We start from the raw sequence: 25,984 nt of genomic DNA on the forward strand, positions 1-25,984 counted from the left end.
AACTCTCTACAACCACATGCAACCGACTTCTGTCTCCGAGATCGCATATTCAGCAGTCCTACCTCCTTCCAACATTCACCCAACATCCTTAGTGAACGTCACCAGCAGACGCACTGTACTGCCTCAGCTTCTCGGAAACCCGCTCGCCGACCTAAACCATGCCCAGCAAAGAAGACAAAGAAGACCTCGCTGCGATCAACTCCGCCATAGATCGCATGCGCGCTGTCCACCCAGCTGAACCCTACTTCCTCACGATCCCTCAGGATGTCGAGCCGCGTTACCACCACTCCTACGCCTTTCAGCAGCGACAATGGCTGGACCACACCCCCTTCGAGCAGACCGAAAACGAGCACATGCAGTACCTGACCTGGCAGTTCCACGATCCCGGCAGGTCGATGTTTATGCAGCGTACGAGCCGTGCGCCGGATCCTCAAGAGAAGCCGGCGGCCAAGGACAGGCCGGGCATGGGAGCTACGACGCCGAGCGGGGCGCCGAAGAAGAAGATCTCGCTGGATGCGTATAAGAAGAAGCAGGCTGGTGCGACGCCGAATGGCACTCCCGCGAAGGCGTCGGAACAGCTGGTGAGGAAGCCGGCGTCTAAAGCTCCGATTAAGGGACCTGTGGAGAGAATCAAGGCGGATGAGGATATGTTGGCTGAAATGCAGCAGGACGCAGAGAAGGAAGCAGCAAAGACGGAGGTCAAGACCGATTTGAAGCGCAAGCGGGACAGGAGTGATAGTCTGGCCGCGGAGGATACAGCGCAGAAGAAGCAGAAGTCGGACGAGCTGTCGAAGAAGGAGAGCGCGCCCGCTGCAAAACAGCACACAGCCGAGAAACACGAACCTCCACCGGCACATGCTTTGGATGGCGCGGCACCTCAGAAAGCTGAAGGAAAGAAGGCTGCGCCGACCGAACCTCCGAAGCCAACGACACCACCCGCGACGAAGCAGAAAGCAGAGACACCACTGCCTCCGAAGCTGTCTCCTCCACGAGTCGAAGTTGAGCCAGCAAAACTACCACCAAAGCTGTCGCCAATATCAACCTCCGCTATGCCTCCACGAGTTTCTCCCACATTACCAGACAACATAGCTGAGACTCTCAGAGCCAAAGAGCAGTTTCGATCCGCCTCGCGCTCGTCGGACGTCTCTACCACAGGCCGAAACCTCACACCGCCAAGGCAAGAAGTCAAGAAGGGTCTCCTCAAAAAGAGTCCGAAGAATGGTTTCAGAGCCAATTCCAGCTCTCCCGCTGTTCGTTCCGATGTCGAGGATAGAGGGCGTACTGCCGCCTCGGTTCCACCGAAAGTCAAGAAGCCAGAGTCTAGTGGCGAATCATCTGAGGATATAGCTGTTGCGAAGAACAAGACCTCTGCGCTTGAGAAGTCGCGCTCGCTGATCGTGAAATTGAGGTTCAAGAAAAGCATCAGAGACAATGTGAGACGGATTCTGAAGATGCGGCCGAACCCGGAGAAGCGCCCAATTGCTCGGGAACCTGCAGAAGCAGCCAGCCGCCCGAAAGACACGGATGCAAGGGCCCGAGATGAGAAACCTCAACAGCAGCCAAGCACTAAGGGAGTGGCTCAGAAGATTGTCAAGAAGCCAAACGGCGAGGTGAAGAAGGAGGTGAATGCCAAGCCCATCGTCATGGAGCACAAGCGTCCACGCCCTGATGACAGCGAGTCCGATGAAAGGGCAGCCAAACGGGAAAAAGGTCCTGTCGAGTCGCCAGCGCCCAAGAAGGACCGTCAGCCAAGCACGCCAGACAAGCATGAGGTCTCATCACCAGCAGCGGCTCAGAAGGCCACTGCCACGCCGGGTAACATGCGCAAGGAGCTTTTGTCGACTTCGATGAAGCGAGAGATGAGCTCTGAGAGCAACATCCATACTCCGTCTGGCATGTCGCAATCGTCGCCGCCGGATACCACTCTTTCATCCTCCCAGAGTGTCAACGGCGCGAACAGACCTCCCACATCGAGCCAGCCAAGCAAAAGGACCCCGAAGCAGGCAGCATGGGAAGCCGAACAGAACCGCTTGATTGATCTCGGCCGCGAACTCAAGCACGCCGCATCCGGCCATGCTCAATCTAGCTCAGGTCCAAAGTCAAAGTCCGGCAGTCCAACGGCCGAGCAGAAACTCGCGGCCGTCAAAGCAGTCGAGTCCTTCCTCGCCTTCCTCCTCGCCTTCACCTGCGCCGACGAAGCCGCCCTCTCCTCCGACCCGAAAATGCCTCCGAAAATCAACAACTGGCTCAGCATGGTGTCCTTCTACACTTTCGTCAAGAAACATTGTGACCCCGAGCTCTTCCCTGCCCTCCGCGGCGTCGTGTGTCTTTTGGGCGTCGCTTTCAACGCCCGCGTCATGGAGTTGGCTACGCAGCAGCAGAACGATAAGATTGCTCTGCTCGACACGAACGGGATGATCCTGCGTGCGTGGAACGAGGCGGAGAGTAAGCTCAATATCGACGCTTTGCAGGCTACCTTCCCGAAGACATGGGCGGGTCGGACGAAAGGCGCTCCTGCTGAGAACGAAAAGCTTGATCCTACGCGCGGGTTTGCCGGAGCTTACAGTCTGCCCATTGGACTTGGGACGTCGCCGGTGAGGGCCGCGAGGGCCGGGCATGCGATGTTGAAGGAATGGATTGGACAGCAGACGGGGTTGGGTTATGAGTTGAAGCTAAAGTTGTGATGGGATTGATCGAATGATGTCGGGTTGGATGATGGGTGGCAGGATTGATCTTTAGCGAAGGCGTTTGGAAAGGAACGGGATACCCCACGGGAAACGGAAATGAGATGAGCCTGGATATGGATATGGATACGGCGGCTCAGAGTTGAAGGCTTGACTTGGATTATGAGCGACTTGACTACCTTAGATACCCCAACTGAATCGTGGTTCGATCATCGCACACTCCCTCATTTTTTCTTCTTGGTCTTATCCAAAACCTCTACCCACCGCCTGTCCACCCCTCTCCTCTCCAACGCCGCCACTACAGCATCCTTCTGCGGCCCCTGAATCATCACTTCCTCGACCGGCTTCTCCGTCTTCTTCGCCGCTCCCGCCAAGGCCTCCACCGATGTACTTCCTGCGCACGTCTTGCGCAGCTCATCAGCCAGGAGTTTGGGACTGACGAAATACGCTTCCAACCCGCTGACCTTCGTCACCCGCTTATTCCCCGTCCGGTTCTCGAGTGTGATGTGGATTTTCGGCGGCGCTCCACTGCGCGCTTTCACGCTTGCAGGGTCGGCACCGTTGCGCACGATGGCGTAGCTGGGGTTCATGGCGTGCAGCACGCGGTCGATCAGGGCGTCGCGGGGAACTGTGCCTTTTGCCAGGACTTCTTTGTCGAGATTGGTGGAGCCGTCGAAGACGGCGTTGGAGAGGGTTGGGTCGAGCTTGACGAGCCGTTTGTTGGTTTCGGCCAGGAGGTTTTCGGACTCGATATAGGCGGTTACGAGCTCTCGGACTTCCGGCGGGGTGAGGAGGGGTTTGGTGGCGGTGGTGAAGAGGGGTGCGAGTTTGCTGGTTGGTCTGTAATAGGATATCACCTGGAGTTTCTGACCCACGCTGTCGTCGCCCGTGTCGATCTGCTCGGTGGCTTTCTCGCCGCGGCCTTGGGATGCACCCCCCAGGGTCTCTTTCTTGGGGAGGCGGTAGGGTTTGAAGTTCATGATGGCGGCGTCGTCGAAGTCGATGTCGAGGATGACGGTCTCGTGGCCGTCCTTTTCCTTGGACTTGAGGATCTGTTGTTTGTCGAGGGCTTTGATGAACTTTTTGATATTCTTCCAGCTGGTTTTCTTGATCTGGAGTTGTTGGGCTTCTGCTGGGGTGTAGGCGGGGAGGAAGGGCTGGATGAGATTGGACACGACGAAGGATTGGGAGAGGGGGAAGACGAGGCCGTAGTTGGGGGCATTCGAGTTGGTCTCCTTGTGCTTGTGGATGCCGTAGAGGAAGGCGTTGCGGAAGGCAGTGTCGATCTCCGTCTGCGTGAGCTCCTTCGTCGGTGCGATGTCGTTCGCAGGCGCATCCTCGCCCTCGACGGACGTGTTGTAGCCATTCGTCTGCTTCGATGCCGGCCCAGACTGCTCATCCGCGTCCGTAAGCGCAACACCACCATCCACCTCGTCCTCATCCAAATCCAGCGCATCCACCTTCTCCGCCAGCCCTCTCGCCTCAAGCACCCTCTTCCACCCGTCAATCTCCTCCGGCGCAGCCTGCCCAGCTCTTCCCGTAGCACCGTAGTTCCACACCTCATCCCCAGCCCAATGCATGTTCCTCACTGCATGTCCTTTCGCTCCCCGCACCTGCTCCAAAGCACTCACATCCACCTCGCACCACCCAACGGCCACAGGTACTGAAGGCTTATCCGTACTCGCGACAGCCACCACAGTACCCTTCTTCGCTCGTTCGGGGAATGGTGGACCGCCTGCCAGACCGGGCGTCATGAGGTCCGCTCCAGCGCGCAGCCTATCCACTGCAACATCAGGCGTGTGCAGTAGAGCTACGATATCTGGGTTCCTCCAGAGCGTGTACACTGAAGGGTACATCCGCCCCTCGATCTGGAACCATAATATCCGCGCCTCTTCTCCATCATGGCTGCCGACGTATACAGTGCCAGAGGCTTGTTTAAGATCGGGACCTTGGGTTGTGGTGAAGCGGGCGGATTGAGTGTTGTCGGGTAGCAGGGAGTTTCGTAACGATGTGTGTGCGTTCACCGCTTCGGTCTTCTGTTCGGGCGTCTGCTCTGCTTCTGGGCTGTTGGTGTCTTCGAGGTTGTAGTCTTTGATGATCTGGTCGGCGAGCTTTCGTCGGTCTGAGGAGCGCAGAGGTGCGAGAGGCTTGATTGTGGGCTTCTTCTTGAACATGGTCGCGGTGTGTTGTGCAGTGTAACAAGTGTTTCGCGAAAAGAATATTTGGGAAAAAGGACGGTTTATATGGGCGATCAATTCGTGACATTCACTTGCATGCGGATGACGTGCTGCTGGTCAGGGCTCAGGCTTGTGAGAAGATGTCACACTTTATTGTCTTTTCAAGCAGTGTTGATTAATGCTATGTTCGTGAGGCGACTTGGATAAGACTCTATAGAATCACTATCCATTCATCCTGCGTGCAAGCATCGCCTCATTGCCACGTGACTCATAACCGATATATCATAACTCATCATCTGTCTCGTCGTCGTCGTCGTCGTCGTCGGCCGCATTGGACTGCTGACTCCTTCTGCGAAAAGGCAAGTCTCGCTTTGGAGGCAGCTCCCGATCCACCTCGATATCCATCCGCTCATTCGCCTTCGCCTTGCCTAGCCGAACAGGAGCCGGCGCATCCAGGTCATCTTCGTCCTCTGTAGCATCGTCGTCTGCTTCTGAATGCGGTGGCGTCTCCTCTTCTCGCCGCTCCTCTTCGTAGTCCTCCACAGCCTCTGGCAAGCGACCATCCTCCATCTCCTCGTCAGCAACAGATTCGACATCATCGACCTTCCGTTTTCCGCGCCCTGAAGCCTTAGCAGTGCGACCATGCCCTCTCCCACCCCCTCGAGCCGCACGCGTCTCCTCGGCAGCAGCAGGATCAATTTTGGCCGCATTGAGAAGACGTTGCTGGTCTCTGATCTTGAGCTTCTTGGCGTTTAGCAAAGCAGCGAACTTCGTCAGCAGCTCATCTTCGTGTTCCTTTTTTGCCTTCACCAGATCGTCGAGCTGCTTCGTGAGATTCGCCACCTCACACTGCTGGCCGCTGACAGAAGCCTGCAGTGACTCAAGTTGATTGCGCAAGTCGTCTGCAGCTGAGACCGCGGTGTCCGCCCATTCGAAGGCGCTCACCTCTTCGCGCTCGTCATCCTGATCGAGCTTGATGCTGCCCAATCTTTGCGTGATACCGCCGATGTTCTTGCGTACTGTGATGGTAAGGGTGTCGCTACTGATCGCTGCAACCATCTCCAGTCCATCGATTGCCGTCGCCGACGCAGATGCCGGACGCTCGTGAAGAAAAGCATATTTCAAGATGGCCTTCCATTCGTTCAGATCACCGGTGTAGTTGCTCGCTTGTGAGGACTTTACGCTCGACTCCTTGGTTGTCGCATGATATAGATGTTCCTGCTCGGTTCCGACCAGCTTCAGATCGAGCGAGTTCGAACGAATCTGGGTGACATGAACGAGGAGGTGCTCCCTTGGTTTGTCCGTTCGTGGTAGTCGTAAGATCTGGGTAGCCATTGCGGTTCACTGGTGTTTGCCGAAGTGAGTCTGTCACAAAGTCTCAACAGGGTTGAGTCTCCTCAAGCGGTTTGTATCACCGTCAGAGCCATACTTGGGCCGTGTAGGGTCACCGTCGCTGCCTGCAAACGCCGCCTTCGGTAAGATCTCTCAAGGCTGCCGTTTGAGTCTGACTACTTCCAAATCAAGCTGTCACGTGTCAATATGGCTGCTTGATCCGGTGATGGCCTCAGTCTTACTTTAGCTAGTTGCAAAGCATTGGTGTCGTTGTTCCAAAGCGATAAGTGTTGGTCTGACTTTCACGTTGGACGTTCAGAAGTCAGCCAATCGGGAGCGGGCCGAGCATTTAGCTTGGAGCTTTGGGATCTTGCCAGCCTCCCTCGCAGCCGCGTTCCGGCCGACCTCACGCTTGCGCACGTCGACTCCTCCCACCGCCTTTACCGCTGCCCCCCAGAAGCTTTTCCTCTACTGCAGGGGCTGCATGGAGTCTTGCTCCCCTTTGCACTACCCGGCAGACTTATCGCAACAGGAGGACATCTGGTAGACGGCGGACATGGAGGTCGACGACGACTGGAGCAAGGACTTCGAGGATGGCGCCGGCTTCAGCACCAGCACCTTCGCCGGCAATGCCTCCGTCGGCACCGCGCACACCAGCATTTCCTCGCGCTTGAGCGTCCACTCCGAGTCGATTGCCGGCGGTGACGACGATTGGAACCTGGTCATCGACGCTGCCGACGAGAGCAAGGCGATACAGTCGGCGAAGCACGCAGGCATCCCACTGCCGAGCAATGTACCCACGAGCGCGCTTTTAGGCGGCACAATCAAGCGATTAGGAAAGAAAAAGTCGAGGCAGCGACTGAATGATGACTGGGAAAACGACCTCGACATGTCGGATGGTGCGCCGCTCAAGCTCAAGCCGCGCGCTCAGAATCCACCTCCAGTCACGCCAGGCGAGGAGCACGACGACTTCGATGAGCTGGAGGGCAGTCTGGGTATACGCTTCGCTGGCACCAAACGCGACACACGAATGCGCAGCTCATCTGCTTCTGCGATGAGCCCGAGTCTGGGATCGGTCACGGCAGAGAGCGAGCAGGATGACTTTGGCGGATTGGAGCTACCGGAAGGCCCAATGGACTTTGAAGCACGACTTAAGAAGCGGCATGCGGCGGATGCTGAACTCTCCGATCTATCTCAGCCCAGCCCTGCGATCGACCAAGAGCCTACGATGAACGTCCACAAGAAATCGAAGCATGCCGCCGAGGAGAATGACGACTACATCAACGACTTCGACCTGCCGATGGGAGATGCGTTTGAGCTCCGCAAGCGCACCGTCAACAAGAACATCCAGGTCAAGAGCAAAAAGCCAGCGATACCTGCGCAGCGACCAGCCACCACGGTCAACTTTCACGACAAGCCCACAGACAAGCCTACCCACACTCGCTCTCATATCCCCAGGCCGGTATCCGGTTCGAGACCCGGAGCGTCGCGACTCGAGCCTGTCTTCGAGTCAGGCGCATCACAGAATGCATCTGCTCGACGGCAGCCAACAACGACGAGCGCCCAGCTTCTTAAGTCGAAGCGGTCAGCGCCTCTTCTGAGGACTCAGCCGTCGGCACCTCAGATGTATCGAGGGCCTGGCGGATCCAACAACCAAAACCAGCCCCCGACAGGTCACAGGGCAATGCCATACCACATGCGGCGAGAGTCGGACCCTCGACGTGCAGGCGCACAGTCCCCGGAGCCTAGGCCGCATTCTCGGCTTTCGAATGTCGTAGCCCCCGATACTCCTTCGCGTGGCTCGAGAGAGCGGCAAGACCTGGCACCAGCTGCTCTGGCTCGAGAGGCGGCGGCAAAGCGTACAGTGACCAAGCCGGCACGTCGGCGCAACTACGGTGACGGCAATGAGCTTGAGATTTTTGACGACTTGCCTACCTCTACTACGAAGGAGAGCAAATACGTCAAGCAGCCGATTGCACGAGGTCCTCCGAAGCAAGGACTCCGGCAGGTGCCAAGTCGAGCAGATATACGGGATCCGGTCAAGCGTAACATCACACCAGGGCCACCCAGAACACCAGCCAGTCCCACGAAAGGCTTCCACGATGCTCCAATGAACACACCAAGCTATCTGAGAGACACAGCCGCGAGCAGAATAGCTAGAGAGACAAGGCTCGGCAACAACAATCCCAGACCTAGGAGTGAGGGTCCGCTTCAGCCACTGACCACAAATTGGAAGGCACAAGTTGCGGCAAGAAGTCCGCACACCAGTCCGAGCGCACAAAGACAGAAGACGAAGCGAACAGCGCCGCAGCTTATTAAGGGTATTGGTGCGCATGTGGCGAAGAGTAAGTCAACAGCGAATACATCATGGTCAATCAGAACTGTACTGACAATGACTTACAGCGGAGAAAGATATGATCTACAACCCGATGACCATGCGCTGGGAAGGCAACGAGAACACACTACAGCACTTCGACATGCCACCACCTCTCGAAACCCCGACACCAACAGGTCGCGAACAGACCTCCTACATGGACCGCCACCACGCCCCCTCCGCCTCACCTCCCCGACCCGCCCTCATCGCCCCCATGTCCACCACGAACGGTGTCCAAGTCAACGGCGGCATGGTCTTCGACCCGCGCCAAATGAAATGGCTCAAACTGAAAGAAGGCCGCGACATGTCCGGGCCCCTCTCCCCCTCCATCACCGACGGCGAAGAGGAAGACGCATTCGCCGGCATCGCGGATCTCAAAGACGACTTCTCCCCCGCGCCCGGTGGCGGTGCAGCCGGGATGGCTAGTCCGGTGTCCATGGCCGCGGCGCCAGGAGCGGGAGAGATCCACGAGGAGTTCGATCTCGGACCGAAGTTCATCGAGACGCAGCAGGCGGAAGAGGCGATTTGGCGGAAGCGGTGTGCGGCGTGGTTTGTGGATGGGGAGCCCAGGCCGGATGATGGGAGGTGGAGATGGGCGATTCGCGATTTGGCTGCTGGGGATGAGATGGGGAGGTTTTGAGAGGGGTGGGTGTACAGACGTGGCTTTTCGTATTTTTGCTTGTGATGCGGCATGGCGTGGCGTTGGGAGGCCGTCATTTGTGGCTTCTCCATCGGGCGAGTGGGTGTGCATAAGCGGTAGCGTTTATGGTTACGAGATGATGATATGACGATATTGGCATTGCTGCGCTTGAACTTGTGCCCATGTTACATGTACCTTCCAGTCCATGGAGTACTACAGAAGAGACAAGAAGTTGTTTAGCGCACGGAAACGGGGTCTTTGTCGTGAGTGTCGTCCGCCTCGCGTACTTTGGGAGGTGGCCTGATCGAAGGATTGAGGAGGAGCTCGTTCACGTTTCTCGAACTGGACTCGAGACGCTTCATGGGCGAGGAAAGGTCTCGTTTAGCCTCTACAAATCTTCAGAGGTCAGAGAGATCGATCTCGCCGTACGCCTGATGGGTCAAGTAATTCCTCCGCTGACCCTGAGCTTCTGCTCTTGCCTGCCTCTTCCTGCTCGTCGCCCCGACGCTGCAGATTTGGACACTCGGGAGACAAGGAGACGTACACTGGACAGAGATGTGGACGATAAAGCCGCTCGCTGGAAGCGGTGGAGTTAAGCCGGTCTGGCCACAAATGCGAGTGCGATCTATCTGATCAAAAGCTTTATATTTAGGAGTACCCAACCTGCTTGTGCGTAGGAAGAGACCGTAGCACTTTCACGCATAGGCAAAATGTCGTCAAACGCAACACCACTGAAGATCGTGCTTGGAGTTGCCAACGTACGCCATTTCCCCTAACGACCAACAAGGCAGCTACACCGCTGACAACTTGTTCCAGGTCGGCGACAGCTCAGACCCAACCGTCCGCTACAGCACCCCCGACGAGGTAAATGCATACCTCAACGCCTTCCACGACCGCGGCGGCCGCGAGCTCGACACCGCGCGCATGTATTCCACCACTGCCCCCGGCTCATCTGAAGTACGACTCGGCGCCATTTCTGCCGGAGAGAAATTCCTGGTCGACACCAAAGTCTTCTCCTTCGTTCCGGGCAGCCATGCAAAGGCGAAGATTCTGGAGAGTGTTGATGCTTCCGAGAAAGCGCTGAAGTGCAAGGCTAATATTGAGTACCTTCATGCGCCGGATCGGAGTGTCCCGTTCGAGGAGACGCTTGGAGCGATGGATGAAGCGTACAGAGCTGGCAAGTTCAAGTATCTCGGTCTGTCGAATTATGCGGCGCATGAGGTCGAGCAGATCGTGAAGATTTGTGAGGAGAAGGAGTTTTGTAAGCCGAGTGTGTACCAGGGACAGTACAATCCTATCGTTCGGAGTGGTGAGAAGGAGCTCTTTCCTATGCTGAGAAAGCACGGGATCGCCTTTTACGCCTGGAGGTTTGACTGCTCACTTACAGTGTGGCGATAGCAAGTTTCTAACACTCCGGTGTAGTCCAGCGGCCGCAGGCCTGTTCGCAGGAAACCACAAGAACGTCAAAGCCGGCGATCGATTTGACACATCGGTAAGTCTTTCCAGCGTTGGAGTGCAGAACAAGCATTGATTTCCATGGCAGCACGTACTGGGCCAGACCTTTGCAAGAGTGTTTCTGAACGACACTATCATTGCCGCCGTCGATCGGGTGTTCGAAATCTTTGCGAAGCATAGCATCAACGGGCACGGTGCGGCCTTGAGGTGGACGGTTCACCATAGCAAGCTCGAAGCGGATTGCGGAGACGCTGTGGTCATTGCTGCTTCGAGTGTCGCTCAACTGGATAGTAACTTGGACTTCATCGCAGAGGGCCCGTTGCCGGCCGAGGTGGCGGAAGCCATCGAGAAGGTGTATGGGGAGATTGCTGATGCTGCGTTCCCATATCATATATGATGGCTCGTCTACGCGACATACAGGTTCACAGATTGTGGTGCCACTGAGGCTGTCAACTTTAGCATCAACTGAACGAGCTCATGTCCTATTCCTCTGCCCTGACATGGTTTGGCACTTGCTCGTAAGAAAGGATCAAAGAATGCTATGGCTAAGCCTAGCCGCGCCCGGGAACATCTCGTTTTGCAGGAAGTCTGGACCCTCCTTCTTCGACAGACCGATCTACTTCCAAAGCACCCAGAAGAAGCGGACCGTCGAATTTCCGGTCGTGGACCTGGGGAAAATATTGGGACTTGAGCAAGGCAGATTCGCTAGGCTCTCTCAGGCACACAAATCCGTGTTGTTCTCGGTGCGTATCCGGTCGGTCTCAAGGCTGTCTTTACCATTGCAATCACCGCTTGCAGCCTGCCTGCTATTGTTGGGTGCTCTGACAGCTAGAAGAGACTGAGAGTTCAGAAGTCCAAGGAGGCGGTCCGCGGAGTGCGAGTTAGAGGTGGTGTTGTCCTTCGAGAGTACATTGTGGCTCAGCATACTTGGGCATATTCGCGGTAGAAGTCAGCACAACATTCACTTCACCTCACCAATGGCCGCGAGTCTTTACTGCACGTGTTCTCGCGTTTCCTACTTCAAGTTCTCCTTCCATCTCGTCTTCCAAACTGAAGAACTAAACCATTTCTTCTTCCCTTGGCTTGCTGCATCCAAGACCTTGGCCGATAGAAAGAGGCAGGTCGTCGGTGTTCGCGATCTTGTCGAAGCCAAACAGGACCGCTCAATGTTGCACGCGGTTCGACCAAGCACAAGTCCCCCACGTCTCAAAGGCGGGCTGCAATGCTTGTGTTGCTCCTCTGACGTCGAGTACAGATCCCCAATGCTGTGTCCGCTGCCATGTGTGCCCTCAGTTGGCTCACTGCTCGTCCTGGCCGAGAGCCAGGGCAGTGGTTCCTGCATGATCGATCGCAGGGCGAGCTTCGAGCTTTTATAAGAGGTAGGTTTCTGCCGAACCACGTGTAGAGCTTCTCCCATCAAGGTCCTGTTCTTCCTGTTCAAGCGTCATGGTCAAGTCTCAGTTCCTCGTTTCTGCGGCGGCCGCCGCTCTGGCCACAATCGCGTCCGGTCAGACGTTCCAGAGATTGGGTACATGTCCTACGTTGGGCTGTATCCTTCCTCCAGATCAGCAAGATTTCCTCGCCGGACAGTATTTCGTGAGTCCATCTGATGATCGAGTGGGCTCTTTCAGCCATTGTCTGACACCTCCACCTCTAGGACATCCGCCTCGAAGTCCACGCGCCTGTCAACGGCTCCGAGGCCACCGACGGCCAGCCCGACGAGTCGTTCACCTTCTCCATTGGCAAAGTTGGTGGAGAAGCACAACCAGCCGCAGAGTTCTTTGGCGTGGCCGAGCCAGAGCTTGAGACTTGGGATTTCAGCTGGTATGAGGATCTGTTCGCCGTGGACGCAGAGACGCCTTCCATTGTCAATGTCGCTGCAAAGGCGTATCGTAGAATTGCACTTTACGAGCCAGGCGAGTACGAAGCAACCCTCAGCTACAATGGAAGCACCACCACTGCATACTGGCTGGTTCGTGACCTCTCCCAAGAGCGAAGGGCCAAGAACGTGATGCTCTTCATTGGCGACGGCATGACCCAGAATATGATCACTGCTGCCCGCTTGATTGCTCACAAGCAGATCAACGGCCGTTACCAGAGCTTGATGGCAATGGATCAGTTCCCGTCTCTTGGCCACCAGATGACACATTCCATCGACTCTTTCATCACCGACTCGGCCAACTCAGCTACAGCCCTCTACACTGGTCACAAGAGTACTGTCAATGCATTGGGCGTCTATGCGGACTCTTCCGAGGACTCATTCGATGATCCCAAGGTCGAGACAATCGCAGAACTCTTCCACAGGATCCATGGCGGCCACATCGGCATCGTCAGCACAGCCTACATTGCGGACGCAACCCCGGCGGCCTTGACTTCGCACACCCGAGACCGAGGCGAGTATGGCGCTGTCGTGGACTCCTTCCTCCACGGTATTGTCAACTACACGTGGACCGAATGGTCAGGCGTTGACGTCTTGTTTGGTGGTGGTGCTGAGCAATTCTGCCCTCCACGTCTCGGCGGCGAGACATACATGGACTTGAACTACTACAACGTCTTCACCGACGCAGGTTACCAGCTTGTCCAGAATAACACGCAATTGCAGGCTGCATCTGACTCCGACCGCACACTGGGCATCTTCTCTATCTCCAATATGGCCAAGTGGCTCGACCGCAATGTGTACACTGACAACATCCACGGCAACGAGGACAGCCCGGATTGCTCTGGCGAGGATGCGGATGATCAGCCTGGCCTCAAAGATATGACTCTCAAAGCTATCGACATCTTGCAGAACCGAGCCACGGCTGACGACGATGCCGGCTGGTTCCTGATGTCCGAAGCTGCTTCCATTGATAAGCAGATGCACACTCTCGACTACGATCGTGCTCTCGGTGAGCTTCTGGAGCTAGACGACACCATTAAGGCTGCTATGGCACACCTCGAAGAGATTGGCGAGCTCGAAAACACCCAGATCATTGTCACCGCCGATCATGGTCACGGCTTCGATGTCTTCGGCAGCGCTGACACCAAGTACCTCAACGCTCATAAGAACCCGCGCGTGAAGCGAAATGCCATTGGTACTTACCAGGAGTCTGGTCTTTCGCAGTACATCAACACTGGCGACCTCACGTACGGCGACTCCAACTTCCCTTCGAACTGGGACCCGCGCTACACACTTGCGCAGGGTGTCGGTGCAAATCCTGACCATCGCGAGAACTACCAGGTGCACAAAGATGGCCCGAGAGTGAGTAAATGCTGTTCATCAACGTTGAAACACTGACTGACGACATCTTCAGCTTCCGGCTACCAACATCAGCGGCTTTGATGAAGACGACTTCTTCGTCAACCCAGAAGATGCCAAGAGTGGCTTCATCGTGAATGGGACGCTGCCAACCAGCGCCGACCAAGTTAGTATCGATAGAAAGAATTGCTCTTTGCACGGGCGGTTCGAGACGCTGACGATATGGTGCTACAGGGCGTCCACAGTCTGACCGACGTACCCGTCTTTGCTCAAGGCCCTTGCCAGGAGCTGTAAGTATTCATTGGTTCACATCTTTTGTCGAAATCTCTGCTGACGACTGTATTTTCTCTGTGACAGGTTTGCCGGTGTATACAACTCGATCGACGTCTTCTACCACATGGCGGAATGCCTTGGCTTGAGTCGCACGTCGCCTCCGGATAGCGCACCAGACAACTGCAACAAAGGGTACGGCAAGCAGTATGGGTATCACCATTACACTGAGAAGAAGCCGATGTATTCTGGCCCACCAGAGAAGCAGTGAGCAGAGAACTGAGGATGAAGGTGGTTGGTGTATATAGACCAATACATGCCTTATTTGCAGTCACAGCCATCTATACTTGAGCAGCGATGAACTTGAAGTCCTACATACCACACGCCCTCTTTTAAGTCATTACCTACCTGCCTCAAGTACGGTTGTTGTCGAATTCCAGAGCAATAGCATCCTAGAGGAGATGGGCATTGCAGTGAATCACTCGAGTACGATGACATCGCAAAAGACGAAACAATAGAGGCAAATGATCATGTCGTTGTACTTTTGTATTCATCATGGTGTATATACATTGTTTTGTACAAGCTCATCACTTCCTCTTTTCACATTAGATCTCACTCACGCAGGCGGGCCATGGTGCTTCCCCCAGCCGCCATGCTGACCGCGGCCTTTGCCTTTGCCCTTACCTTTGTAACCCTTGCCCTTACCCTTACCATCCTTGCCGTTGTTGCCGCCCGAGCTGCTACCACCCGAGCTGCTGCCGTCCGCCGCAAGGCCGTTGTCTGCAAACCAGTTGAGGATGCTAGAGTAGGTCTGCGGGTGCGTGTACTGAAGGTTCAAGCCATGGCCTGCACCAGGGATGATCGTAACGTCAATGTCGGTGTTCTCGAAGAACTGTTGAGACGTCGCGGGAACGCTGTCGTAGCCGGTAGGCGCTGCCAAGCAGTTGCCGCCGCAGTAGGGTATGTCGCGTTCGCCGGTGACGATGTGGACTGGACCAGCGAATGGGTTGGGGCTGCCGGTCTCGCCGCCGAAGGTTAGGAGCTCGCCTACAGTCACTGGCTGGCCGTTGTTGTATGCGTAGGTCAGGATCGCTGGGTCGACTGGTGCAGAAGTACAAAACCTGTCAGCATAGTTCTCACACCACACTTGTGCTGATTGGACAGGGAAGGGGGTACACACAGTCCTGTGGAGCAAAGAAATTTGTCTGGACTCCTGACGGGTTGCCTGCAGCGAAGTAACCATCTGGCAGATCGGAGAAGGCCGCATTGCCATTAGCTTCAACGAAGTTGCCACCAAGCAGGAAGAAGGCAGCGAAGGACCCGTTCTGCGAGAACCCGGTCAAGGTGATCCCATCAGAAATGTCTGGGTACATGGCCGTCAGAGCATAGGTGTGCTGGGAGCCGAAGGAATGGCCGATATGGACGACCTTGTCGAAAGAGCTCGAGATGCCATCGACTTCGCCACCACGGAGAGCCTCTGTGAGGGCGCGAAGGGCGTCGACTTCAAGGAGGGCTTGGATCTCGTTGAGAGGGTCGGGGTTTGGGGGCGTCGACATGCCAATGCCAAGGCGGTCCTATAAACATGGCAAAAAGTCAGCAAATGTCTCAGCCATGGTAGAATTTCATGGAATTGATACCCAGGCGAATGTCGAGTAGCCATACTCGTCGACGGCCTCGTCGACGTAGCTGTAGTTGTAGTTGTTGAATGGCGAGTCCCAGTACGTGCGATCAAAGCCAATGCCGTGCGTGAGGATCTGGAGAGTGTCGGACGGTCCGCTGTCTGGCTCGCAGTACTGAGCGGCTATTTCGTAGTCGCCGCTGACGGTCTGGTAACCTTGAAGGACGCTCTCGGTATAGTTGGCGCCCTGTTGGCTCAGATTCAGGATGAAGTTCGTGGTTTCGATATTGTTTGCTGCAGTGCGTTAGAATTGGCATGAATGTATGCGATGTCTCAAGCGCCAACCTGGAACTGGGATATCGAACACGGCATTCCGGGCAGCCGCGTGAACGGGCACGGCGAGTTGCTGGCAGTTCCTTGCCGAAGCAATGGCTGCGAGAGTAGATGCCGCTGCGAGATACTTCATATTGACTCTGACACGCAACGTGATAGAAAGACAGACAAATGGAAAGGTGGACAAGACCTACCGCCCATCTATATACCTCACTTCCACTTCTCCGCAAGACAATGGCTCCAACGGCTCGCACGCCATGACGTCCACGCTGATGCAGGAACGTACCTAGCTGAAGTCTGTGTGATTTGGAAAAGGAACAATGCAGATCCCAAAGCGGCAGTCTACGGGACGAGCAGCCCGTTTGACTCCAGACCGTCGAGAGTTCTTCTACTGTGTCTGGGAGATGTGCTGTCGATCCAAAGCTTGACGATCGATCACCTCCAGGACCTTGTGGGAAGCCTCGAAGCTTTGGGGAACGGACTCCGATAAAACCAGTAGAAGCATCGTCATTCTGGCCGCGCAACGGCACGTTCCCCTCAGTTATCCGATCTATTGGAGCAACCAAGACGGAACTTGGAAGGTCGACGACGTTGGCGCGAGTGGCCGGTGAAATCTCCGGCTCCCCAGTTGCAAGCCAAACGGTTCCGTGGAAGAACAGAGATGAGGTCTCAAGAGCCGCCTCGGCGGCGGGCGGCACATCACGTCGATCATCACAAATACCAGAGATGAATATAGCCGACACGAGTCCAGGTTGGTCGTTCTGTCGACGTCATCCGAGGATGCCGGTGGAAGACAATTTCGAGCCTTGTGCGCTGCGGCGCGTCTGCGCGTTCATCGTGAACCTTGCGACACACGTTCTTCTTCATGGAGTCTCGCAACATGTATTCTTGTAAGATGACTGCTCCGCTGACGAAGCGTTGAGCAAAGAATGTAGGTCGAATGTCAGCTGTTGGCGATGGATGTGGGTGCCCAATGGAGCTCGCAAGGCCCGCTGGCCGAGACGGCTCGATGTCACCTCAGGTTGCTTTTTAACAAATTTTTGTCTCCTGCACTTCCATCTTCTTTCACATCGTCCAACGTTTTCCGCGTACGACAACAACCTGAACGACCTTCTAGCGTTCCTCGACAATGGCCCCTTCAAATCTCCACGAGTCCGGGAGCGGCTCGTCCTCCAGAGACGACATCAAGCCGAACAACCCACTGCAAGCCGACTTCGATGCTGAAGACACCAGTAGCATGGACTCTGATGAAAGATACTTGGTACGGCTTAGCGAGGGCTAGAAGCATGGCGATCCAGTAGAGTCAAAGTACATCTTCAGCGAACTCAGTGAGTCCAAAGCAGCGTCAAGAAGTCATGGCACGCGGGTGTCTGTCGACGTCTACCAGCTTCGTAACCCGTTGCAGTCCGCAGCGGGAAGGAGTTTGGAGTCGTCGCAGGCTGAGATCAGACCGCATTGGAACTTGAACGTCGTAATTGGCGCGTAAGAAGATGCTATGACTGATCAATCGATGCTCCTCCCTCTCCAACTACCTGTTCGTTTGGCAGATACTAACAACCACAAAGCGTGCACTCGGTTACAAGCAGGTAGGCATGGTCGAGAATGCTAGGCTGTATGAGTGTGCCATGCTAACGATATCCAGTCTCTGCACCGTCAATGGAAGTTCTTCGAATCGTTCGCAGCTAGCTTCGGTATGTTCGGGCTGTCGGGCGGCCTGGGATTGATGACTGACTCTAGCAGCTGCGTTGTATTCGGTCGGTGGCATTAGAACAACGTTCACGATAGGTGTTGGAGCTGGTGGGCCTGCGGCATATTGGTTGGTTAGACCCCAAGAAGTAATATGTTTGCACTAATCACCTAGCACAGGTCGAGCTATGTCGTAACCTGCGTCTTCGTCACCATCACAGCTGCTGTGCTAGCTGAGATCTGCTCCGCACTACCCGCTGCGGGTTCCATCTACTTCTGGGCTGCTGAAGCCGGCGGTCGCAAGTATGGTCGGCTCTTCGGATTCATCGTTGCATGGTGGAGTACCACTGCCTGGACGACCTTCGTCGCTTCCAACTGTCAAGCTGCTGCCAACTTCATGCTGTCCGAGATCGCTGTCTTCGGAGTCGACTTTCCAACTGACACCAACAACATCCGCTTCCGTGCAGTGCAGTGGATTGTCTCCGAGACCTTCCTGTTCATCTCGATCGGCATGAACTACCTTGACCCGAAGACGTACAAGACGATCTTTCGCCTGGCGACCGCGGTCATTCTGCTCGACTTCTTCCTCAACATCATCTGGCTGCCGATCGCCGTCTCCAACTCATATGGCTTCCACGACGCAAAGTACGTCTTCACGCAGACCTACAACGAAACTGGCGCGCCTCCGGTGTGGAACTGGATGCTCAGCTACTTCGTGACTGCTGGCATTTTGGTCGGATTTGAGGCTTCTGGTCACATTTCGGAGGTGAGCAATCGGCTTGATCGCCAATCATGCTCCAGGTGCTGATAAGAGTATAGGAAACACAAAACGCCAGCTTGACCGCCGCTCGCGGCATCTTCTGGTCTGCAGTGGCGTCCGCTCTCATCGGCTTTCCACTGGTCATTCTCTTCCTTTTCTGCCTACCGAATCTCGACACGCTGTACAGCCTTGGCGCTCCACAGCCTTTCGTGCAGATATACGCTTTGACAATGGGCCGCGGCGGACACGTTTTCATGAACGTCGTCTGCATCATCGGCCTTCTCTTCAACACCACCATCGCTGGTGTTGCGAGCTCGCGCTTGATCTGGGCCGTCGCGAGAGACGGTGTGCTGCCATTCTCCGGCTGGATCTCGGCTGTGTCTGTCAAGAAGGAACCAAAGAATGCGATCATCGTTATGCACGCAGTGGCAGCGCTGCTTCTCTGCACCATCCTGGCCTCTCCAGTGGCATTCACATCTCTGGTCAGCGCTGCTGGCGTGCCGACGATAACGGCATACGCCCTCATCGCCTTCGGGCGGAGCTTTATCACGCCGCACAACTTCAAGCACGCGCGGTTCAGCCTGGGACGCTGGAGCCGTCCTCTGACCTTCATCACCTTTGTCTGGAATTTGTACCTGGCCTGCGTCCTCTTCTCGCCGCTGTACTTCCCGGTCACAGGCTCTGGCTTCAACTACTCGCCCGTGATCTTTGCCGCCATCACGATCTTTGGCATCGTCACTTACTTCATTACTCCTGAGGAGAAGTGGTTGCCGAATGCTCGTCTCGGAAAAGTGCACAAGCTGGATGAGGAATACAGCGGTCACGCACCGACTTCGCCGGCCTCAGATCTCCTACGAGTGTAAGGTGGCTGACTAATGGCTCTGAGGTGGTTTAGATGCAGTGAGAAAAACGGACGTCACGGCCTTGCCGTGACATGAAGAGCGAGGAGCGAAGACCGGTACTGTCGTTACTTCAGCTAATATACTCTCTGAGACAAGGCGCATGATCAACCCACGGTTTTTGCGGAGGGTTTTCATCGCCTGATGGCAGCGGAAATGTATATAATGATATGCATACATGTCTCACTGCCAACTCTTGTGTAAGTCTGTCGGCCCCTCAAGTTGTCTGCTTCATGTCCTCCATATCTACATTTTGTACATACCCGCAAGGACTTCCCGCAAGAGTGCCTCGCACGTCTCCAAGCTTGGTGCCATCACAGAAACTATGGTTTAGCAGTAGGTCTTCCGGCTGCCTTCGAAAGGCGCAGGCTACGAAACGTTGATAGAGCACCTAGAAGCAAATTCGAAGCCTGCACCTCATGAAGGCTCCTCGAAATCCATGCTACTAGTTTGAACTATCGCCACATCGCCATCAGCAACGGCACTTATCCCTTCCCCGTGAAGGACGATGTCTGCGCCATATCAGACGGCGCTGGGGTCATTGTCGACGTCGGTTCGAACGCACACGATATAGCGAAGGACGGTTGGGCGATTTCACTCATCGACATAACGAACCTCTACGGGCCTCCGAAGGACTTGCTCCATGCCCTTGGCAGATCAATCGATGGCATGCTAAGACAGTATATCGCTCCGCCCGCGACAGCGGTTGTCAAGATCTCAAAGTCAACGACGTTGAGCTGGGGAATGGTCGCGGTGATGCGATAGCGATAACAAGCTCTGGACGGCGAGATGGACGAGGTGAAGTGCGATCAAGCACTCTGAATGTGCAATGTGCATGTCTTGGCTTTTATTGCGTGTGCGTGTGAGGGAAGGTGCGCGTGTGGGTTGGGTTGGGTTGCTCTTGCCTCTTGAACGCTCTTCTGCCTGGGCCGCATTGACTGACCCGACTTCACTTCACTCCCCCAGAATCTTCTCTTCTCACAAGACATCCTCAAGTCAGCTTTTGTCTGGTACGCGTTCCTGACACTTCATCTCCTGTACGAACTCAACCACAAAACATTATCTCACGATGTCGGAACTCAGTCAGGTCGTCGCGGTTGTCGAGACGAGGGCGGGCGCATTCTCCAACGTGACGCTGTATCACTCCCACGAGGATGCGAAGGACGCAGGTGAATGCGGGAGGATGAGATCGGATGGCTTGTCTCACTTTGAGCTTCGCACACTCACGGTGATGCCAGAGGGCGCAAGGTCAGTTCATGCCCATGGCTCGCAGATCAGAAACTGACGTCCCTCGTAGCAATGCCGGCGCCACCGCCCTGACGACCAAGACCAGGACCAAGAAGAAGAAGGCCAAGGCCGACCATCCCGCCAGTCCAGACAGTCTCGACGACGACGAGCTCACTCAACTGGGCACCGATCCCAAGGAGAAGACTCCCAAGCCGAAGCGACCCCTGACCGAGAAGGAGCTCGAGAACAGGGCCGCTCGTCAGAAGGTCCCAACCGGCAGCCCAACGGCACTCCTCGGATGGAAGGTCATCTTCGTCGGCACGCTGGGGCTCGAACACAAAGCTCTAGAGACGGCCACCACCCAGTGCGGCGGCGAGGTGGTCAAGAAGATCGAAGAGGCCAACTACATCGTTGTCGGCAAGAAACCCGGCACGAAAAGCCAAGAATTGATGCAGAAGAGCACCGCCGACCAAATCTCCGAAGCAGCCTTCATTTCATCGGTATGTTACTGCTGCACTGGAACGTCCATCCCAACCTCCGGCTAATGATCTATCTCTTTGTCACCAGTTGCGCCCGGACGCTGAAGATGAGATGCTCGATGGATTCGCTCAGGTCGACAGCGACGCCGAACCTCCGATGAAGAAGCAAAAGAAGAATTGAGCTTGCATTGTCATGTGGAGGATACTGCTGCCATGACACTATTGCTCCTGATTTTGACGTGCGAGACTGCATTTGACGGAGTCATGTGATGCGATTTTGCTGTTACAATGACGAAGATGGATCATTTGTATGGACACATTGTTAGCTGAGTCGTACGACATCTATCATCAACGAGTTTTGCAATTGTCAAACGCTCACCATTGTCCTGTGTCATGCCCCGTTCAACTTCTCCTCACCCCACGCCCTCGTGTGAAGCCCTTCACTGACTGCGCAGTTGCTGATTCCATCCTTCAGCAGTCCACATGCTTTGTCGCGTCTCGTTGTTCTTCTCCCAATCTGATGACAATCTGCAAAGCATTGTCACGCCGTAAAGCTGCCTGACCTATCTTCCAATCGTAGAACACCTGCAACTCGCTTGCTTACCACCCTCCCTCTGACCTCGACACAGCACCTCCCTGAGGCCTCCACGGCAATGCGACATAACTGCTCCCGTCCGACTCATAGTCAAGCTGGTCGTCCATGCCTTCTCCTATCTCTGAATCTCCAGCGCTTGCTTCTGAGGCGGCATTCTCGTTGCGCGGACCTCCATACGACCACCGTACTACCCCCGCCGGGCCGAAGAGCTGCAGACAGGACCCAGCCTTCTCATCATCATACCACATCACGTCTCTGAACAGCTTGCGGACTTTGAAGCCTTTGAGCGCTTTCGGTATCTCCAGGGATCGGATCTTGCGGCCGGTGCGGAGCGAGTATATCTGCATCTCTTCGTCGCGATCCATGGCGGCGAGGAGACCTCGTCCGTTGGTGGCTTGGTTCTGCACTGGGCCTTCGTGGACGTGACGGATGGTCATGAGAGTTTGATCTGGTCGGGAGTATGAGTGCGGCATGCGCGTGTCGAAGAGTTTGATGTCGTGGTTGGTCGATACTAGCAATTGGCTCCCTTCTTGCGCGCCGTTGGGGTTGAGAAGGCCAGTAGTCCTCTTCGAGGAGCGGAAGCGCGCTGATGTGCCTGTGGGCATGCGCCAGTCCCATAACATCACTTTGTGAGTAGTGGATTCTTCGCCATGGCCGCCGTTGTAGTTGAAGGCGACAGTGTTCGGGTCAAGGAATGTTATGCCAGGGCCGAACTCTGGACCACCTTCATACGACTCTCTGACCGCTCGGCGGCTTGCTGTTGATGTCGTGAGGGTATTGATTTGGTGGAGGGCAGAGTCGAAGATGTTGAGTCGCTCTCTGGACAACGTCGCGGCCTGTGAATTGGTGAGCAGATATAAATGCGATTTCCGGAACGCATGATTGCATACCGTGCCGGTCGTGTGGTGGAACGTCGAGAACTCTGGGACTGCCGTTCCTGTGCCCTCCATTTGAACCTCGGCGACCGCGGTCGTCGCATGGTCGGCGCCGTCAACTCCTATTGAGCTCATGTATAGGACACCTGCATTCCAGTCTCCGCCGGACACCAGCATCCTGTGGAAAAGATGTGCTGTCAGTAAGGCTGTCACGTGACAATGCGTTTTTGAAAGGCCCTTTCGCCTGCAGCCACGTACCTTGGTGAATCGCCCTGCATCGTGGTCGCAACATCCTTGATGACGCTGCCGAAAGCTTTGAACCTGCCTTCAGCGGGTGGTAGACGGTTGCTTTCGTCGCTAAGGTAATCCCAGTCCCACTGAATCATCCGTAGTACGCTGCGCTTGGCGTCTGCTTCTCTGATCCCGAGCATCATATGTCCCGTCGTGGGTAGGTAATGGGCCGCACAAAGGCGCTCGTCGCCTTCGAGATCGCTCACGATCCTGTCTGTTAGCATTACCTTCTGAGGGCGCCAGCCGGCGACGAGCGCTCGGTCACTGGCATCCAGGTTTGGGCCGAGAGAGGTCGTTCCATGCTCACGGTGAAGGCCGATTCCGCCGAGTACTGGGTGCTGCAGGACTGCATTGCGCCTCACGGTCTGGCGGAGGTTCTTGTTGTGCTCCTCCTTCTCCAGCTTGCGCTTCTTCGAGATACGCTCCTCCTGCGCTACATGACCCCGAGAATATTTTGTCGTCTCGGGAACAACGTGGTTCGCCTGAATTTTAAAATACTTGCCCCTGACTTCATCGAAGTAGAAGCCAGGGAGCTGCCCCCGATACATCCTGCCCTGCCTGCTTGCCTGACTGACTGAAAAATTGCTGGTTGTCTTACCTTATTCTTATACTGTTTCAACAGTCAGATGTTCGGTATAGCTGCTGAAAGCAGCAGCAAGTGTCGTAGTAATTGAAGGGAGGTAAGAGTCTAGAATTTGTTATTGTTTGTCGCTTTCACACTAGCAAATCCCAAATAGGAAGTAGCGCCACGACGTGTGGCAAGTGAGGCCGTGGGAGACATTCTCCAGGATGTATACAACCGACCCGCAACTACAGCCGCTGTTCTGGTCACGGAGCTTTTATCACGATACCGGAGAACAAGTAGGCAACGGCAGGACCAACAGAAGCTTCTCCAAAACCCCAACAGCTCTTCCGCAGCTACAGCGACAGTTCTACCTCTTTCCTCCCACTGAGCTCGCGGAGATCAACATTGCGTCATATCTTGTGCTCACGTCTAGGTACATTCAAGAGGTAGAAAGACCTGTCTTCTTTTCGCTTCCACGTCCCTTCCTGTTCCAACTCTCACGACTTGTCTATGTTCCGAACCACCATTCAGAAGACAAGGGCACAGACACTGATACGACCGCATCGACGACTGGCGCAAATGGCGAGCCACGTGAACGGCCAGACGAATGGCGAGAAGCAGAAGACGTATAGCATAGGCGATCTGCCAAAGACAAACACCTTCACGCAGAAGCTGCCGCCAGACCAGGAATACCCAACACCTACCGCATCGCACAAGACAGAACGAAGCAACCTCGGTCCACGACTTGTGAAGAATGCCGCATATACCTATGTCCGACCCGACCCGATAAAGAACCCAGAGTTGCTGGGAGTGTCAAAGGCTGCTTTGAGAGATCTTGCGATCGATCCGTCGAGCGCCGACACGGAAGAGTTCAAAGAAACGATCGCGGGCAACCGCATCATCACACTTGACGGGAAGGAGGAGCCAAGCGATGAGGACATATACCCATGGGCGCAGTGCTATGGTGGTTTCCAATTCGGTCAGTGGGCCGGGCAGCTTGGGGACGGTCGGGCGATATCGTTGTTTGAGTCGAAGAATCCGGCGACTGGCAAGCGCTACGAATTGCAGTTGAAGGGCGCCGGCAGGACACCATATTCTCGGTTTGCGGATGGTAAAGCTGTGCTGAGAAGTAGCATTCGCGAGTTTGTGGTGAGCGAGTCACTGCATGCGCTGGGTATACCCACGACGAGAGCACTGAGCTTGACTCTGGCACCAGAGGCGAAAGTGCGCCGCGAGATGACGGAGCCGGGAGCAGTCGTATGTCGGTTTGCGGAGACGTGGCTGCGGCTGGGCACCTTTGATCTTGCGAGGTCCAGAGGAGATCGGGTGCTCATCCGCCAGCTTGCAGACTACATCGCAGAAGACGTCTTCCCAGGCTGGGAGTCTTTACCAGCGAAGATTGCTTCAACCGAGGAGAAGGATGCATTGCAGCCGGCACGTAAAGTTCCAAAGGAGGAGCTCCAGGGCCCAGAAGACAGACCAGAACAACTAGAGAACCGATACGCCAGGCTATACCGCGAGATCGTGCGACGTAACGCTGCCATGGTCGCACATTGGCAAGCCTACGCCTTCACGAATGGCGTTCTGAACACCGACAATACCAGTGTCTTCGGCCTGAGTATTGATTTTGGACCCTTTGCCTTCTTGGACAACTTCGACCCTAGCTACACACCAAACCACGACGACCACATGCTTCGTTACAGCTACAAGAACCAGCCAACCATCATCTGGTGGAATCTTGTGCGTCTTGGCGAGAGCCTTGGGGAACTGATTGGTGCTGGCTCTCGCGTTGACGACGAGGAGTTCAAGACCGGTGGCGTCAAAGAAGAGTGGATGGAAGATGTGGTGAAGAGAGCCGAGACCACCATCCAGACTGTTGGAGAAGAGTACAAGACAGTCTTCCTAGCAGAGTACAAGCGACTGATGACCGCTCGTCTTGGCTTGAAGCAGTTTAAGGAGTCAGATTTTGAGGAGTTGTACTCTGAACTGCTGGATACTCTGGAAGCACTCGAGCTCGACTTCAACCACTTCTTCCGCCGGCTATCCTACATTTCATTCGAGGAAATCGACACCGAAGAGAAGCGCAAAGACGTCGCCGGCCGCTTCTTCCACTCCGAAGGCCTATCCAGTCTCGTCATCGGAGGCGAAGGTGAAGCCCGCGAGCGCATGGGCAAGTGGCTCAACAAGTGGGCTGAGCGTGTGAAAGAAGACTGGCCGAACTCTCCAGAGGCGAAAGAAGAGCGTTTCAAGGCTATGCGCGCTGTGAATCCGAAGTTCATTCCTCGCTCGTGGATCTTGGACGAGTTGATTGATCGGGTGGAGAAGAAGGGCGAGCGGGAGATTATTGGTAATGTCATGGAGATGGCTCTGAATCCGTTCAACGAAGAATGGGGGTGGAACAAGGAGGAGGAAGAAAGGTTTTGCGGCGATGTGCCTAAGTATCAGCGGGCTATGCAGTGTTCGTGCAGTTCGTGAGTTGCGATGGG

General features: G+C 55.4%; 11 protein-coding genes across 11 annotated transcripts; 7 read left to right on the forward strand and 4 right to left on the reverse strand.

The window, feature by feature from the left end:
* Nucleotides 1–158: 158 nt before the first annotated feature.
* LTR77_002781 (uncharacterized protein) lies at nucleotides 159–2,684 on the forward strand (the record flags this gene model as incomplete). The annotated part of the gene is made up of 1 exon (XM_064800040.1): nucleotides 159–2,684. The coding sequence occupies one exon, from the start codon at nucleotides 159–161 to the stop codon at nucleotides 2,682–2,684; it is 2,526 nt and encodes an 841-aa protein (XP_064661379.1).
* Nucleotides 2,685–2,908: 224 nt separating this feature from the next.
* On the reverse strand, nucleotides 2,909–4,858 carry LTR77_002782 (uncharacterized protein; the record flags this gene model as incomplete). The annotated part of the gene is made up of 1 exon (XM_064800041.1): nucleotides 2,909–4,858. One exon carries the CDS (start codon nucleotides 4,856–4,858, stop codon nucleotides 2,909–2,911), a length of 1,950 nt encoding a protein of 649 aa, XP_064661380.1.
* Nucleotides 4,859–5,143: 285 nt separating this feature from the next.
* Nucleotides 5,144–6,196, reverse strand: LTR77_002783 (uncharacterized protein; the record flags this gene model as incomplete). Its single annotated transcript, XM_064800042.1, has 1 exon — nucleotides 5,144–6,196. One exon carries the CDS (start codon nucleotides 6,194–6,196, stop codon nucleotides 5,144–5,146), a length of 1,053 nt encoding a protein of 350 aa, XP_064661381.1.
* A 553-nt stretch (nucleotides 6,197–6,749) lies between these two features.
* On the forward strand, nucleotides 6,750–9,207 carry LTR77_002784 (uncharacterized protein; the record flags this gene model as incomplete). Its single annotated transcript, XM_064800043.1, has 2 exons — nucleotides 6,750–8,538; nucleotides 8,597–9,207. The coding sequence occupies 2 exons, from the start codon at nucleotides 6,750–6,752 to the stop codon at nucleotides 9,205–9,207; spliced, it is 2,400 nt and encodes a 799-aa protein (XP_064661382.1).
* A 710-nt stretch (nucleotides 9,208–9,917) lies between these two features.
* Nucleotides 9,918–11,059, forward strand: LTR77_002785 (uncharacterized protein; the record flags this gene model as incomplete). Its single annotated transcript, XM_064800044.1, has 4 exons — nucleotides 9,918–9,965; nucleotides 10,024–10,574; nucleotides 10,630–10,699; nucleotides 10,751–11,059. The coding sequence occupies 4 exons, from the start codon at nucleotides 9,918–9,920 to the stop codon at nucleotides 11,057–11,059; spliced, it is 978 nt and encodes a 325-aa protein (XP_064661383.1).
* A 1,049-nt stretch (nucleotides 11,060–12,108) lies between these two features.
* LTR77_002786 (uncharacterized protein) lies at nucleotides 12,109–14,441 on the forward strand (the record flags this gene model as incomplete). The annotated part of the gene is made up of 5 exons (XM_064800045.1): nucleotides 12,109–12,258; nucleotides 12,320–13,903; nucleotides 13,956–14,066; nucleotides 14,135–14,190; nucleotides 14,258–14,441. 5 exons carry the CDS (start codon nucleotides 12,109–12,111, stop codon nucleotides 14,439–14,441), a joined length of 2,085 nt encoding a protein of 694 aa, XP_064661384.1.
* A 345-nt stretch (nucleotides 14,442–14,786) lies between these two features.
* LTR77_002787 (uncharacterized protein) lies at nucleotides 14,787–16,254 on the reverse strand (the record flags this gene model as incomplete). The annotated part of the gene is made up of 4 exons (XM_064800046.1): nucleotides 14,787–15,271; nucleotides 15,351–15,744; nucleotides 15,808–16,082; nucleotides 16,134–16,254. The coding sequence occupies 4 exons, from the start codon at nucleotides 16,252–16,254 to the stop codon at nucleotides 14,787–14,789; spliced, it is 1,275 nt and encodes a 424-aa protein (XP_064661385.1).
* Nucleotides 16,255–17,250: 996 nt separating this feature from the next.
* On the forward strand, nucleotides 17,251–19,430 carry LTR77_002788 (uncharacterized protein; the record flags this gene model as incomplete). Its single annotated transcript, XM_064800047.1, has 6 exons — nucleotides 17,251–17,382; nucleotides 17,687–17,707; nucleotides 17,764–17,812; nucleotides 17,862–17,937; nucleotides 17,988–18,573; nucleotides 18,627–19,430. 6 exons carry the CDS (start codon nucleotides 17,251–17,253, stop codon nucleotides 19,428–19,430), a joined length of 1,668 nt encoding a protein of 555 aa, XP_064661386.1.
* A 1,105-nt stretch (nucleotides 19,431–20,535) lies between these two features.
* LTR77_002789 (uncharacterized protein) lies at nucleotides 20,536–21,353 on the forward strand (the record flags this gene model as incomplete). Its single annotated transcript, XM_064800048.1, has 3 exons — nucleotides 20,536–20,714; nucleotides 20,764–21,193; nucleotides 21,261–21,353. The coding sequence occupies 3 exons, from the start codon at nucleotides 20,536–20,538 to the stop codon at nucleotides 21,351–21,353; spliced, it is 702 nt and encodes a 233-aa protein (XP_064661387.1).
* Nucleotides 21,354–21,772: 419 nt separating this feature from the next.
* LTR77_002790 (uncharacterized protein) lies at nucleotides 21,773–23,481 on the reverse strand (the record flags this gene model as incomplete). The annotated part of the gene is made up of 2 exons (XM_064800049.1): nucleotides 21,773–22,820; nucleotides 22,901–23,481. The coding sequence occupies 2 exons, from the start codon at nucleotides 23,479–23,481 to the stop codon at nucleotides 21,773–21,775; spliced, it is 1,629 nt and encodes a 542-aa protein (XP_064661388.1).
* A 596-nt stretch (nucleotides 23,482–24,077) lies between these two features.
* LTR77_002791 (uncharacterized protein) lies at nucleotides 24,078–25,973 on the forward strand (the record flags this gene model as incomplete). Its single annotated transcript, XM_064800050.1, has 1 exon — nucleotides 24,078–25,973. One exon carries the CDS (start codon nucleotides 24,078–24,080, stop codon nucleotides 25,971–25,973), a length of 1,896 nt encoding a protein of 631 aa, XP_064661389.1.
* Between the last annotated feature and the right edge of the window lie 11 nt (nucleotides 25,974–25,984).

Source organism: Saxophila tyrrhenica (assembly GCF_035928015.1).
Source record: "Saxophila tyrrhenica strain CCFEE 5935 chromosome Unknown scaffold_4, whole genome shotgun sequence".
Classification (NCBI taxonomy): domain Eukaryota; kingdom Fungi; phylum Ascomycota; class Dothideomycetes; order Mycosphaerellales; family Extremaceae; genus Saxophila; species Saxophila tyrrhenica.